Raw genomic sequence first — 15,565 nt, 5'->3', positions numbered from 1 at the left:
GGGCAGGACCAGACGAGGCAAGGAGTTCCTGGGAGCCATCAGACCCGTTGGCAGGAAGGTTGTGGAGCTCCGGGGCTGGGGCTGGGGTGCTGAGCGGGGACTGTCTGTGCATTGCTTCTTTTGCTGCAGGGCTGAGGAAACTCCAGTGCTCCCCCGTGGCCAAGGTGCCAGCCCCACGTTACGGGGGCCCTGTGCATGTTTCACAAACTGTGAGCTCTCACATGCCCAGAGCCCATCACCCCAGCGCGGCTGGTTGGGCCGCGGCGTGCAGGTCCCCGCCAGCCTGGCTTTGCTGGCTCCGGCAGCGGGACCAGACCCTGGTGCCTCCATGATCCCAAGGGGGGCACGGGGCCTGTATCAGCCCCCCCATAGCACCACTGCCCTATTCACAGCCTGCTTTTGGGGAGCCCGAGGGGAGGGAAGGGGCGTAAGGCTGGGCTTGGGCAGGGAGGCAAGAGGGGCTTGGGGTCCTGAGAAGGGCCAGGGATGCTGGCAGGGGTTTTGGGTGCTGACGGGTGCTTGGGCTGCTGAGGGGAATTTGGGATGCTGAGAGGGGCTTGGGGTGCTATGGGGGGGGCTTGAGGACAAGGGGCAGTGTGATGATACAAGAGACTGGGCACAGGCTGGGCGGCGGCCTGCAGTAGGGAGCACTGCCCAGGCTGGGGGGCATTGCCGGGGGCAACGGAGCCGGGGGGAGCGGGAGGAGCAGGGTGAAGGGAGGAAGCCGTGGGGAACCGGGGGACCGGGGAGACTGAGGGGACCCGGGGAAGAGCAGCGGGTCGGTGGGGCTGGGGCGAGCCGGGGGGGGGGGGGCGGGGGGAGCCGCGGGCGGGGCCGGAGCGCACGGCGCTGCGCGGGGGCCGGGGCGGCCGCCGGCGCCCTCCCCCGCCGCTCGCTCCGCGCCGAGCCGCGCCGCTCCGCGCCGAGCCGCGCCGCGCCGCTCCTCTCCTCCGCCCTCCGCCGCGCCCGCTCCCCCGCGCCGGCTCCGGCTCCGGCTCCGGCTCCGGCGGCAGCCCCAGCCCCCGCCCCCGGCCCGGCCCCGCTCCGCTCCGCTCCGCTCGGCTCGGCTCGGCTCGGCTCGGCTCGGCTCGCAGCAGCGCGGAGGCTCCGCCGCGCCCGCCGCCGCCGCCGCACCATGCCGGGGCCCCGCGGGCTCTGCCTGCTCGCCCTGCTGCTGGGCAGCCCCGCGGCCCCGCGCCCAGGTAAGCGGGGCGGAGCGGGGCGGAGCGGGCCGGGGCTGCGGCGCGGAGCGGAGCGGAGCGGGGCTCCTCGGGCACGGCTGCCGGGGCCCTGCGCCTCCCGGACGGGGCGGGGGGGGGTACGGGCGGGTGCGAGCGCTGCCGGGGAGGAGGCACCGGCCGGGGCCGGGGGGGTGAGGCGGGATGCGGCCGTGACCGGGGAGAGGGCAGCCGGCCCGGGAGGGGCTGCTGGAACCGGCCGTGCCACCCCCGACCGGGGAACCCCCCCCCCAGCTTCTGCTGCTCCCCGGGCAGGGCTGAAACTTCTGGCGTTGCTGGGAGAGCACTGCGCCGGCACCGGCAGCGGGAGCGGGAGCGGGGCCCGGCAGGACAGCGGCGGCTCAGCACCGCGGGGCGGACAGCTCCCGCCGCCGCGGCCCGGTTCTGCCGGGGCTGCTCGGGGCAGCCGCGTTCGAACGGGGAAGCGTGGGCTAAGGGCGGCCGTGTCCTCGCGGGGAGCCGTGCCGGACCCTCTGCCTCCCTCCCGCATGGAGAGCAGCCCGGTGTCCCCAGCCCGCCGTTGTCCCCAGCCCCCCGTGTCCCCAGCCCCCCTTGGTGCCAGGTCCCCACCGGTGTTCCCGTCCCACCGGCTCAGGCACTCAGGGGCTGGCCGTGGGGTGGGGACCGTTTAACCTAGGGGCTGCATATTCATTCCGCATGTTTAGTGTTTCCACGCAAATCCGCTCCCTCTCCCTTTCCCACCACCGTGATGACAGACCTATGATTTGGCTTCGGGACCCGTTTGCGGGTGACTTGACAAAGTCATTGCAGACTAGCGCGGTCGCTTAAATATCCCTAAACTGGTGCCTGCTCCTGGTCTCTCGTAACTGGAAGGCTGCGGGGACGAGGCAGCCGGGTTTTGGTGTGCTGCTGGCTGCGGTTACCGGTGCGGATTGGTCAGAGGGAGGACGGGAGAGGCCAGCGTCTGCCTGTGCTGCAGTGTTCATGCAGGGCCTGGGAGGCTGACCTCAAGGGCCAATGGTGTGTTTTTAGCAAAGATTAACAGCTCCTGGTGTCAGGAGTGCTGTGCAATGCTGCCTGCCCGGCTTCGGTTTCTGGTCTCATGTTCAGATTGCATTAAAAGACTTTCACTTTTTGGTCTTAAACCCAGCTCTCCATCCAGGGATTATATTACAGAATCCATCCTTCTTTCTGGGTAACAAAACAAAAATGGGCGTAGATTATGGCATTTTCTCTCTCACCGGCACGGTTTGTGTTCTGTACATGCACGTACATATGAAGGAATCAGATCTGAAGTCCCTATCCACAATTGCTGGCATCCTGTTTCAGCATCAGAACAAACAGAAAGACACATTTCTCCAGTGTGTTACACAAACACTCTTGTCCAGGCTGCTGGTGAGCTGCTGCAGGGGTTGCGTGCGTACAGCCGCCGTGGGGGGTCTGGGGGAGCTGGGCAAACAAACTGAGTGAGTGCAGGGCCCAGTATGGGGCTTACAGCTCTGCTGCTGCCTTGTGCCCTGGAGGCAGGAGGGCTGCCCCGATCCCAAGCACCCGTTGGGAGCACCGGCAGGCAGCCCAGCTCCTCAGGAACAGGATTTGGCCCTTATGGTAGGCACGATCTGTCATAAATCTCAGGGTAGGAGAACACAGCGTACTGAACTCCTCTTTCCTTGGCAGAGAGGGAGCTGATAAATAGTTGACCCTTTACAAGGTTCGGTGAATTATTGCTGTAAAATCCCAAACTCCTGCACATGCAGCCCTGGAGCCGGTGGTGGCGTGGCAGCTCTCCCTGTGCCGGGGGGGAGGCTTGTCACTCTGTTTGTAGGAGGTCACAGCCAGGGCCCAGATTAGCAAGCCCTGCTGTTCTCAAACTGTGAGGGGGAGCAGGATCAGACCCTGCCGAGAGATGGTTTGTTGTGCTCCATCTGCCTGCTCTTTCGGTTCGTTCTTTCAAGAAACAGCTAATTTCACATGACTTGCACCCATCAGTTGCTCAGCTGGTGGCTTTTTAGTGCTTTGCACTCGTGGAGCCATTTAGATCAACAGAGAGGAGGTGTGAAAGCCTCTCCTCTGGGCATCCACTTCCCCCCCAGCACAGAGCACAGCAGCAGAACAGGCAGCAGAGGCACGTCCCTTCGCAAGGACTTGCGCCAGGAGGCTCTGGGCAGCAGCGGGTGAGGAGCGCGGTCATCGTCATAGATATTTCTTTAGCACCGTGTGAATGCAGCGTGCAAACACGAGGCATGTGGGGCAGGCCACGTCCAGTCTGGTGGCTGTGGGTAGGGAAGGGCGGCAGCTCTGCCTGCACTGCCTGCGCTGCCTGCGCTGCTCAGGTGGGCTCAGGCTGGGATCGGCACTTGGCAAAGCCCGGGTGCTGGGGATGGTTGGGGTACGGCTGGACCCCCTGGGAGACCCAGGGTTTCTAAATATATCCCCTTTGGTGTGGCGGTGGCCATGCAGACCAGTGTCCACTAGAGGTTGTGATGAGACCAGCAAATCCTTCCTGGAGCAGAAATGCAATCCGAGGGGTGCTGAGCATTGGGCTTCTCTGTAGCCCCATCATCTGTGCTCCCCCTTCTTTTCTTCAAGGCGTCGGAGCACCTCTAGGCTAGTTGTTACAGCGAACAGCAAGCCACAGAGATTCACTTGGCTTTGTGGTGAGCGCAGCACCACAGGAGAATTTTTGCAGAAAGTCAGGTGTGTCCAGCAGCAAGGAAAACGGAGTGTGAACTCAGTGAGGGCTGCAACAAGTGAGCGGTGTGCTCTCGTTGCAATCGGCAGCACCCCGAGCGGTATCACCTCCAGCAATGAGATAATAGCACACAGTCAGGCTGCCAGTGGGTTGTGCGGCCGCAGATAACGAACTGGGAATGGAATTTGTCTGATGGGGAGGTATCAGAGGCCATAATAAATGTCTCCTCTTCCTCCTCTCCTCCTTAGCAGAAAGAATGGGGGAAGTCTGGATCAGTAGCAAATGAAATTAGTATTTCTTAGCCCTCTACTTCTCCTTTATTTTTGCCATTACAAATATACAAAGATGCTATTTAAACTGTACGTTTTGTGGATGTTACAGTGTCATAAATGTTTCCTTCTATACATTTTTAACTTCTCTTTCAGTGAGGAACTTGATACACATATTTGGGGGCTGAAGAGGCAGGCTGTAGACCAGTTAAGCTAAATGTGCCCACTTGGCATACAGAATGCCACACAGAGGTCTTATAACTGCAAACCATGTAAAAAGGGAAGCGCAGAACATACCAGTGTGTGATCCATCCCTTGTAGCTCTAAGTCAGATTCTGCTGGGTTCAGAAATTAATAGATAATAAGTCACAGATGAGGTGTTGTGCACAGAGGTGTGGCCGGGCATCACTGGATGGGTAACGAGGGTGTTAAAACTGGCTGGTGTGAGAATGGCACGTCCTGCCCGAGGGCAGGGTTGTTCCTGAGGGTATTCAGGGTCAGAGCTGAGCGCTTTGGCGCTTCGTTATCCCATTCTGTACAAACAGATTTTTTTAAAATGAAATGGGCTCTGAATGATTAAATAACACACAGCTTTTGATCTAGACTACAAGCAGCCTCAGAAATCAGTGTATTTTACATCCTCTGTCATTGCAATGAGTACAGCCAGTTCCAGTGGGCTTTGAAAAAAAAAAAAAAGACTAACCTTCTGTGAGCAATCCAAAAGTTATTTACTTGATGCGATTTTATTTTTCAAATATTTGAAAGTGGTTACTGAACAGTAAAATATGCTCCAAGGAAATCCTGTTACAAACCACAGGCTATATTTTAATTAGCATAACGTGCAGTTACATGGCTGGAACTGGAGCCTGCCAATAAATGTATCTTTCGGGAGTTCAAATAGATGTCTATAGAAAATACAGCGTGAGCACCGGCTTTCCAATTTTCCAGTCCATCAGGATGGATTTACACTCTTGTCAGGGGTATGAAATTGCTGAATTCAGTGGTGAGATAGTTCTGTGTCTTTAACCACTTGACTTGCCAGGCAGAGGGTGCTCTGTAAGGCAGGAATGTGTCCCTGCTTCGGTCCGAGGGACCCAGCGGGTTTGCGGGGGGATCACCCTGTCCCCCTGCCCCCCTTCAGGGCTTCAGCAGAGCGCATAGCAGGATGAACCACGCCAGAATCCAGCACGTTGCGCGGGGCAAGCTCCGGGGCCATTGGTGATACCCGACCGTTCCCCTTCATTAGCGGACCAGCGTGCAGGGCCAAAGCCGATGTTTCCAGCAGACTGCGGCTCAGGAGCAGAAACCCCAGGGTGCAACCGGTGCCAGCACCCGTGGCAGTGGGGATGGGGACCTGCCGTCCCTCCAGCCGTGGATCTCGGGGCAGCGGCCAGGAGGAGTGTGTGTTCTCCCGGACAGGGGGGGTTTAGGGGTGGCAGAGCAGGCAGGGCTGCAAACAAAAGCACTTCAAAGTCCTTGTGTTGGCCGTGCTGGGCCAGGACTGGTGTCCCTCGGGGAGGGCACAGGCAGAGCCCAGTGAAGCTGCTTTTCCACTGCTGCTTTCAGAGGGAGGTCACGCACACGCTGGTTTGGCAAACCAGCCACAAGAACATGCCATGGGACCGCTGTCAAAGGGGTGCAGAAGGACCGGGATCCCCCCTGCCCCCGCCAGCAGCACTGGCCATGCACGGGGCTTATTGTTATCTCTGCCGACTTGAAGGGAAGAGGTGTTTGGCAAACGATGTGATTCAAAGAGAGACAGAATGATCTTTAACATGTCCTAAGGTAAAAACACTGGACCCCACGGAACTGGAGCTCTGTGATCCCAGGTGAAACCTGGGACATCTCTGACCTGGGCACAGCTCTGTGCTGCACACTGTTGCCCTGTCGAGATGGAGAGCAAAGCACCGAGTGTCAGGAAGGCTCTGGGGAGGCTGCGGGGGGAGCGAGAGAGGATTTGGCGTCACTCTGACTCAGGTTGCTGCGGTTCGGCTGCTGCTCGTAACTGTCTTCCATGGCTTTCCAGAGCCCTTCCCAAAAGGATCTGCTTCACAAGATCATTTTTCATGCTGATGTGCACGTGAACGGTGCCCGGATCAGATGCAGGGAGGAGACCCGTGTGATACAGGTGCCTCAGCCGCTCTCACTGCAGCCCCAGGTCCAACTCTGTGTCTGGGTAACTCAAGTCTGCATGAGCCAGGATGATGTGAAGGAGAAATGCTTTGCAGAAAGCAACCCTTTTCTGCTGAGAGGCTAAGGGAAGGTGTCGTTCATTTCAGAGGACAGGCCGCCAGCTGCCTGTCTGTCTGTCTCGTTTCACAGTTTGTTAACAGACAACTTGTTAAGGATGTTCTTGCACTGCCCTGTGGGGCTGGTCCACTCCATCTGCATCCTGCTCCGGTGAAGATCTGCCTGCTGCAGCCTTGTCTTCGCAGGAGAGGAGAGCCCAGGACAGATGGACACATGCTCAGGGAGCTTCTGCAGCCCAGCCCTGAGCCCACGCATTTCAGCGGCTCTCCTGAGGAAAGCAGAGCTGCTGGGGTAGGACAGGCTGCTCGCCCTCGGCTGTCCCCCAGAGCGATTGCTACAGCAGCTACACCACTGGGAAGATGAAGAAGGGGAATAAATGAACTCCCGATACTTGCAGCGACCCCCTTGTTACTCAGCTCTGTTATGCCTCAGACTTCAGCCGGAAGGATTTCAGAAATCAGAGGAGATCCACGAAGCTGGGCAGCTGGAGGAGCCGACCGGAGCTTGGGGTGGAAGAGGCAAAGCCGGGAAACAGCTGGAGGAGGGGAGACTCATTTTTCATAACGGAGTGTGAAGCATTATGGATTTCTAGCAGAGCCTACGGCATAGGCTTAATAAGCAAGTGCAAGCATTGCTGATCTTCAACGTGAATCTGTAGCCGTGGTCCCTGTGGCTGGGGAGATGCTTAAGCAGTCATGGCCGGTGCCCGTGTCCTGACACAGCTCGGTGCACTCTGGCAGCCCCAGGACGCCCAAAAACCAGGGGTGTGGGTCATCAGCAAGGACATGCTGGGAACTTTAGAAGTTGGGGGCTGCAGCTGGTGCAGACAGGGACCCCTCCTCCTGCACTTTTGAGAAGACACTATTTCTGGCCCAATATCTGTCTTAGATGACATGGATGTGGAATAACAAACCCTTTGAAGCATGTTGCTGTGAGTTAGCATCACGCTGTTAAAGCTGCTGGAGTTGCACTGATTTGTAAAAGCAAGAGATCCAGCTGAGTGGCCCAGTCCTTGTCTGCATCCAGAGCCCGCAGGGGAGCGAGCAGGGGGAGCCTGAATTCAGCTGCATGGTCCTCCTGGGGTGGCTATCATCCCCGGTTGGCCAGATGCAAGGGTGGAGAGGGGGGTGACAGCCCCGTGGCACGGGGGACCCTCTGCTGCTGTGGTCTGTCCCCATGGTGGCTGGGGGGGGCTCAGGGCTGTGGGCACACAGAGGTAACACTGTCCCCGACTGGGAGACCTCCCCTTGCTCTGGGTGGGACTGTGTTCCTAGGGTGCTGAGAAACTGCTTTCCCCTCTGTTCCTTCTTTTGTTTGCCAAAATTCATGGCTGTGGCGCAGCTGAGGCTGACATGCTCACCGTACAAGCAGAGAGCACAGCCCTGACTTAGCCGTTTTCTTTTTTTTCTTTTTTCCTCCTTTTTCTTTCCCTGGGGAGAGGCCAGAAAAGTAGCTGACCAAAAGGGACCTGAGTGCTGGCTGAACCTGGAGCTTTCCTGATGCGTAGCAAGGAAGGTCTCCCTGGGTTCCCCAGGTCTGTGTTGTGCAGGGACAAGCACAGATTTGTCCAGCCCTTTCTCCCTTTTCCCGACCCCAGAATCCCATTGCCTGCAGTAGAAGATGTTCAACCCCTGGAGAGCCCGACTGACTCCCCCAGGGGCAGGGCCAGGAGCTTAGCTCTGCATCCCCTCTGGCAGGGTTAAGGGGTGCAGAAAGAAAAAGGGCATTAGCACCCCAGGACAGATGGCTGCAGCCGGAAGGTACAAGGAAACTTTATGCAACTGAAAGCCAAGCTCCTGGCAGTGGGGAGGGAACGTATGAGCAGCCTGGCCACTAAACTGAGCTCTGAAGGTGTGATTCCAAATGCAAAGCTTTAGTCTGGGAAGGAAATTTGGTGCCAAATGCAAAGGCATCCAAAAATTCAAGTGTGACAGAAGGAGTATCTGTGGGGCTGATCCCGGAGAAGTGTAATCTGCTCAGCAAAAAGGATTTTCATGCCTCTGTCTGTCTTACTGTCTTGCACACTTGTGCATTATGCACCAAAGCAAGGACCTGAGGTGCCAGGAGTCGTGCTCGGGAGAGGCAGCTCTGCAGGGGTGACCCCAGAGAAGAGACAGCAAACATGGTTCCCAGGGCTGCCGGGGGAGTTCTGGTGACGTGTATCAGCCCATCAAGAAAGAAACTATTGCAGGGACCTGGCACTGCCATGGAGAGCTTGGGCAGAGCAGGCAGGGGCAGGCAGGAGCCAGCAGGCAGGCGCCGGTGGGAGCAGTTCTGCTGCCGGTCCCCTCCGGGCAGGGAAGGCGAGGGGATGGCTGAGCCGGCTGGAGGGGTCTCCCATGAGGTCTTGTGGCAGTCGCTGGTGGGCTCGGTGTAGTTCTGTGAGCAAAGCAACAAACTGATGAAGGTATTAATTAGTCTGAGCATGCAGGCACTAATTGAAACAGGAATAACATGCGGGGGGAGTGAGGGAATGTTCTGGAAACTGGTCAATTTGGGGTGAGTTCAGAGCTAGTCATAACAGCTGAAAATATTTAAAATTCAAGAGAGAATCTCCATCTGACTTTTTAGGGTGGATTAATGGAGCATGTCAACATTTTGTGGATGAGATCCTTCATCTTGGGTAGATTGGTGGCTGGGGGACAATACCAGAGGACATCACTTCTGATATCCCCTCCGCCGCCTTCCCACAGCCCTGCAGCTATTCCCCCAACAATGGGGCTGCATGACGATACATGGGAATGGGGCTTGCGTTTTCTGATGATGATTTAAATGCAATTTCTGTAAAAAATCAGGCTATTCCTCACAGTCCTAAACTTCCATCTGCAAAGACACCAAGTCCCTAAATTGAAAGACTACTTTCGCATGAGCCCTAACAGCCTCCCAGGGTTCCCAGCACACCAGCAGCATTCCTGCCCACAGCGAGGAGCTCTGCAAATACAACAGAGCAGATGTCCACTTGGACATATCAGCCATCTTTTCCCCCATTGCGTGGGAAGGATTTACAATAAGAAAGGTAGATGGTGCATTAAAACTGTGATCCAAGTGCTGCTTTGCTGTTAGTGGGGCAGGGGAGTGCACAGCTCTGTCAGCCCGGTACCCAAGCTGGCCTGGGGTGGGATGCATCGCTGCACTCCGGCCCTGAGAGCATCTTTAGAGACGTCAGACTATTCCCAACACTGTCAGGGTTAGTCAGCTCCAGTGCAGAGGGGATGGATCCTGGGGCAATGCTGCCCAAAACAGCCACTCACCTAGAAAGCCGCCCCAAAACCCGGCACCCTGAGATGTGGAAAACCTGCTTTCCAGAGCACACAGCCCCCATCAGACAACTTGGTTCCCTCCCCTCGTTATCATCCATCCAGATTATTCATGCAGCAGTTTTTAAATTGCTGTTGGACACTATATTTACATAAATATGTGAGCCAATGAGGTCTAAAACCCTGGTGAGCTCTAAATAGTGTATTAGGTTTTGGAAAGAGGATTTTATCAATTTACTGAGAGTACAAATCAACAGAGCAGAATTTACAAACCCATCAAAAAGCGAGGTGACAGTTTGGAATTAATCCTCTGCCCGAGGCACACGACGTACCTCCACAAACATCTTCCAGCATAAATATATTTGAGAAATAGTGAAGGAAAATGTAACTTCTAATGCCTTTGTACACTGCCAGTGAAATGGCTGCAGCGTCATCGGGGAGATGAATGGAGCTAATGTCATTGGGAAGGTGCTGCTGCCTCCCACTTTATTTTTATCCAAGACTCAGTCCCCAGCCTGCGTTGAAATATTTCAATTTGTCTTTGTGCCACAACTTCCCAAAAGGAAATTTCCCCAATAATCTCTCTTCCTCATTGATTCTTTAAAAAAAAAAAATTAAATTTCGTTTCTCTGCACACGCCCCCACTGCTTAGAGCAGCACTGGAGCCAGCGTGTCACAGAGGGCACGAGTCCCTCTGTACCCCCAGGATTGGATGGTGTTGGTGGATAGCTGTGGCTTTGGGACAATAACTGGCACCATCTGGGGCCGTTTGTGCATTGATAGGTGAAGGGCTCAGGGGTTTCCTCAGGCTCGGTGGGATGCTCCAGGTGTCCACGCTCCCTGCCTTGGTCCCAGACCAGCAGCAGCACTGCTCTCCTCAGGGGAGCCGAGCTTTCTGGTGTTCGCTGGGCAATGGAGCTGCTTCTTGCGTAAGGAGAGAAAAGAGCTTTTGGTCTCCAAAGTCAGCGCAGCACCCAAAAGGCACAGCAATTCCTGCTTCTCCTGGGCCTGTTGAACCGCACCTCCCGCGAGAGGCGGTGCAGGATCTGTGCAGCCATCGCCTCGGTGAGGAACTGGGGCTGCTCTCCCAGAAGGGGTTTAGAGCTGACACTTAGATGAAATCAGCGAGGCAATTTCAATTAAAAGCAAACTTTTCAAGCTATCTAATCAAAAAATATAAAGGCTTCTTTTCAGCTTTTGTTTCCAGTACACAGAGGAGCCCGTGCCTGCCAGCGGTGAAATGGCTGTCTTTATTGTGTAGATGACTGTGAAGGACACAGGCTGTGTTCCTATTTAGGAAGGCATTGAGGCTTTCTTGGAATTCATTAGGAAAGGTAGGGAGGGAAGGGTGCAGCAAAACAAGAGCCCTTGCAGCTGCAGCCTAATGCTCTCCTGACAGTGACACAGAGGAGGATCAGCTGGCTCCCCCAGAGGCAAATCTTTTTAGTTTTTCCACTGCAAAATGTCTTTTACAACATCTAAATTCGAAAAGCATTTTCCATTTCTCTGGCTGGGGCTTATCTAGAGTCTGCAGTGAAAGGCAAGCCGCACCACCAGTAACCCAGCAGCTTGCTCTCCAGCATCGCTGCAGTCCCAGACAGAAGCCACCACATCTCCTCACCAGGACCCGTCTGGCGTAGCCTGAACAGCTCTGCTAGATGTCAGCATCTGCGCACGTCTTCTACAGGCTTTTGCTGCTCTTGCATATGCCCCAAACTTGCATGGAGCAGAGGTTTCGAGGCTCAGTGTGCCCACCAGCCTGCACACCGGCAGAGCAAGGGCAGAGCCAGTTCGGGGCATTACCAGCATGGCGAAGGGGCTGGGCAGTGCGGGCACCTCGCCTGCTCTGACGACGGCATCGCTGCCGCTCCATTGCCCTCTGCACCCGTGAGCCTCTGGCTGCTTCCGCGGGAGCCAAGCTAAGGCAGAACCAACAGTTCACTCTGCTTGCCGGTAACCCAGCAGACGTCCAGTGTTTCCTGCAGGCTCAGGCACAGCGCGTGCCTCAGCATTACGCCTGGATCTGGGAAAAACGTGCCAGCCTCGGGAATCAGCAAGATTGCCCGTTTGCAGCCCCAGCATTGCTGCGTTGGCCTTCCGTGCCATGAGGAGCCAGCTCTTGCAAACCAAAGAGATAAAACCAACGCAGCAGAAACACAGGCGCGCCAGTGAGAAGAGGGTGGTGCTGAGCTGCAGGCAGCTCCGGTCAGTCGGGTGCTGCCGGGGGAGCAGTTGATGGTGAAACACGATGGGAAGATGCTCTGCGGCGTGAACTGCCCGGCTGTGCCAGCAGGATGCAGCGCAGGGTGATTGCAACTCATTATCGCTCATTGGTACATTGTCACCCAACTGCACAAATTGAATTGAGTCATGGCAAATAAAGTCTCCTCGAGTGACTCAGATTATCTGAGCGGGCTTCCATGGGCAAGGGCTGTATTTTTCCACATTTCCGCTCCACATGCATCAAACTGGCCTCACAAGCAAAGTCTTAAATTATACAGCATTGCATCTTTGATCAAAACAAGAAACCTGGACAAACAGCAAAGGCAGCAGTCTGCTTAAAGTCAGGACTACGAGCCCAGAGTTAGAACCAACCCTGAAAAAGGCATTTGGCTCCAAAAAATTCCTTCCCAAGACCGCCAGCACCGTTCCCAGCTACAGGCCAGAGCATTCTCTGATGGAAAATACATGTTGCAAGTTTATGTTGAACTTGCTGCTGCTCTTCCTGCTCCCGTGAAACTGGCTGTTGTGTTTCTCAGGAGCAAACAGCCCTAACCCATAGCCTCCTGACTCCAGCCACTGCTCCAGCCTACACCGCGCCTTGCAGGTTCCTGCTGAGCACCCACAGCAACAGGCATAGGATGCGACCGTCATTTCAAGGGGAGCAATGCCCGCGGAGGTGCTGAGCCATGGGGCTATTTGCAAGGGGCAGACGGTCGGGTCTGAGCCTTGGCAGCCCTGCAGCCACTGCCCTCCCTCCCTGCCAGCTCAGGGCAGGACCTGGGGGGATCATCCCCACTCAGAGATGGCCCGGGTCCCCTTCAGCAGCAGCTGGTCCTTCCCTGAGGTTTTAATATTGTATGTCAAAAAGGCAATCCTTAAAAACAGATTTATTTCTCAGATGTGCCTATTTTAATCGTACTACACTGCTATCAAAAGTACATTAAAGATTACGATTACCCTGTAGGAACATAAACAATAGCAGCAGCAGAAAAAAAACTTATCCAAGTCGGATGACACACTGTTTTTTATAATTTGCTGATTCGTTACCTGCTGGGAAGAAGAGTCAGGTACTTTCTCACCGCATTTCCCAATCAGCAGAGTGTGTCAAAAATAATAATATCGCCAGGAGACACGCACAGGCGCCAGCAATGACATGCATGTTTTACAAGAATATACGAGGAACATCTGACAAAGCCCCCTCTCCGCACGCCGATTCAAATATCAAAGCTCTTCTGGAAAGGCTTGTCGAGTGCCACTCCTCCCCGAGCCGGAGCGGCACTGTGGCTGCGGTGTCACACGCTGCCAAAGCTGCTTTGATGGAAGTGGAAAAGCTGCAAACTGAAGAGCTGCCCCCGAGGAGAGCCCAAGGCTCCCGCAGTGCAGTCAGGTCCAGCCCTGCACCCTACTTCCCAACACACCCACCCTGAAAGAGGGCTTGCGGTAGAAACATACTTCAAGGGCCGGCATTTAAGGGCTTTCTCAATTAACTCAATCCAGCTGTGATTAATGAACAAAACAGGCAATCATTTACATATTTGTGGGGTTTGATTTTTCTATTTAAGGAATTCTTGGGGGTGGGGGAAGGTGATATTGCCCAGTCTCTTAAAAGGGAGATGTGTTTCTGTGCCCCTCCTCAGCACCCTTGTACCTGCTTCCATGGTGAAACATGGTGGAGCGGCAGCAAAGCCCCTGGGGGGGGGGCATAGCATGGGGTGGGCACAGCATGCCTCACTGGGGTTGGGGAGGGAAAGGTGAGAGTGCCCTGAGCCTGGTGGGAGCCAGCTGGAGCCTCTGCGTGGGTGCAGGGGGGAGTGAGGCAGGGTGCCCTGGTGTGCACAGGAGAGCAGCGGGGAGTTGCCTACAGCGAGCATCTGCTGTGAGGCACAACGGGAGAGGCAGAGACATGGTCTCTGCTGCTTGCCACGGTCCAGCCAGAGGACCGAGTCCTCTTTGCTTGTTTATGATATGCTTTTAGCCTTCTGCTTCTCCATCTTGGGGGAATACGGGGGTTTCCTGGGAGCAGAGGACCGGGTGCCCCACACCTCGTCAGGCTCGTTAGCTGGGCGCAGCAGCCGTGCCCGCCATCACTGCCCAAGCAGCCTTCATGCTCTCAACAAAGAGCCTGTCATCTTTGTTCCCAGTGTACTTGCACCTCCACAAAGACTATCATTATCCTTTCTGATATAATTAAGATCAATCAAACAGAATAATAGAGCAGAGGTCAAGGAAGGCTGTTACTTCCTCGGGGAACAAGGGGCTGCTTTCGTCAGAAATACCAGGGAGCCAGCTTAATTGTTCTAAATTTCAGAAATTACAAACGTGCCTTATAATTGCATGATCTCCCACAGTGGAGGGAGGAGGGACCCGAGAGAGGCTTTGTCTCGGAGCGTGCTGCCTGGCCCCACAGAGAGCTCTCGCCCAGCAGGCACTGCACCCATAGAGCAGCACAGCTAAGTGAGCTTTCTTCAGGGTCTTATGGGTCATGCCACCCATACCGGGCTGGTTGGAAACTCTCTGCCCTGTGCCTCTGCCCAGGCAGTGCTGTAAGGGTGAGGAGGGATGCGGAGGTTGCTGGAGCCGGGCAGGGGACCGGGCAGGGCTGGGGGCTGCATCCTACCTGGGAGTGAAGGTGCCGCTGCTGCTTGCCATGCCGGAGGACCGTGCTTCTCTCCTGACATCTTGACGGCTAATGAAAATATATTTGCTATCTGTATTAATTAAAATAAAGTGCAGCGGCTTGTCATTAGGCTCTGTGGGAGAAGCTGTACATAGGTTATCATCATCCAGCATGGCATAGTGCAGAAATGGAATTAGTTCTGCCAGGCCATCTTTAAAACACAATTCACTGATGACTGATAGAGCTGACAATTAATTATATAAAAAGCAGTGCTGCTGGAAACGAAGGGAGGACTGAGAGGAGCACCAGCAGCAGCCCAGCTGCCCTGCAATGATGGACCCAGGGTGGGCTGGGCACCCGTCCCAGGGTCCGGGGCAGGGCGGGGTGGCGAAGCCTGTGCCAGCCCCAAGCTGCTGCTCTGCCCCCAGCAGAAAGACTCCATTTTTATTGAGAAAAATTAAAAAAAAAAAAAAAAAATTGAATTTCATATTCCTTCAGCCAAATCTTGTCTGAAAACAGGTTCATTTCTGAAAAAGTAAGCCAGTGCATCCCACAGCATGGCGAGGCTGGATGCGCAGTGACGTGCCGGGCACTGTGCCTCCTGTACGGAGCTGAGCAGCAGGCTGTACCGGCTGACATGGGGAGCTGCCGTGCTGCCAAACCCTGGAATTGTTTTAACATAATGAGGATCCGGCAGCTGAAGTGCAGTTTATTGCTTTCTTTAGAAGGAAAATAGTAAGTAATGGAGGAGGTGACTGGCTGACAAACTGTATCACGTCTGCCTGGTGGTGTTCTGGGCTGTTAAACGGCGTTTGGGAGCAGAATGTGTCCTGTCCCTCAGCCATGTGCGGTTTCGAGCTGTGATCGCTCCGCTTCGCCGGGGTGTGCCGGGCCGGCAGCCAGCGTGGGAACGGGGAGCACCGGGCTTTGCCCTAGTTACTAACAGCCTCCGTGGCACAGACCGTCCCCATAATCGATGGAGTCCAATAACTGCAATAACCACAAACATCAGTAACCCAACACTTTTCCTGCCTTCCTGATTGCTAGCAGCAGGACTG

General features: G+C 55.5%; 1 protein-coding gene across 2 annotated transcripts in view; it reads left to right on the top strand.

Moving 5' to 3' along the window:
- Positions 1-1,033: 1,033 nt before the first annotated feature.
- SEZ6L (seizure related 6 homolog like) overlaps positions 1,034-15,565 on the top strand; it is a 50,002-nt gene continuing 35,470 nt past the window's right edge. For both annotated transcript variants that reach the window (XM_030025077.2, XM_030025076.2), the window contains exon 1: positions 1,034-1,202. In XM_030025077.2, the coding sequence (XP_029880937.1) occupies positions 1,136-1,202 (67 nt within the window). In that variant the 5' untranslated portion in view covers positions 1,034-1,135. The remainder of the gene's footprint in view (positions 1,203-15,565) is intronic.

Source organism: Aquila chrysaetos, chromosome 9 (assembly GCF_900496995.4).
Source record: "Aquila chrysaetos chrysaetos chromosome 9, bAquChr1.4, whole genome shotgun sequence".
Lineage (NCBI taxonomy): Eukaryota > Metazoa > Chordata > Aves > Accipitriformes > Accipitridae > Aquila > Aquila chrysaetos.
The sequence above is the reverse complement of the archived record's forward strand: the minus strand, read 5'-3'. Positions and strand labels throughout refer to the sequence as shown.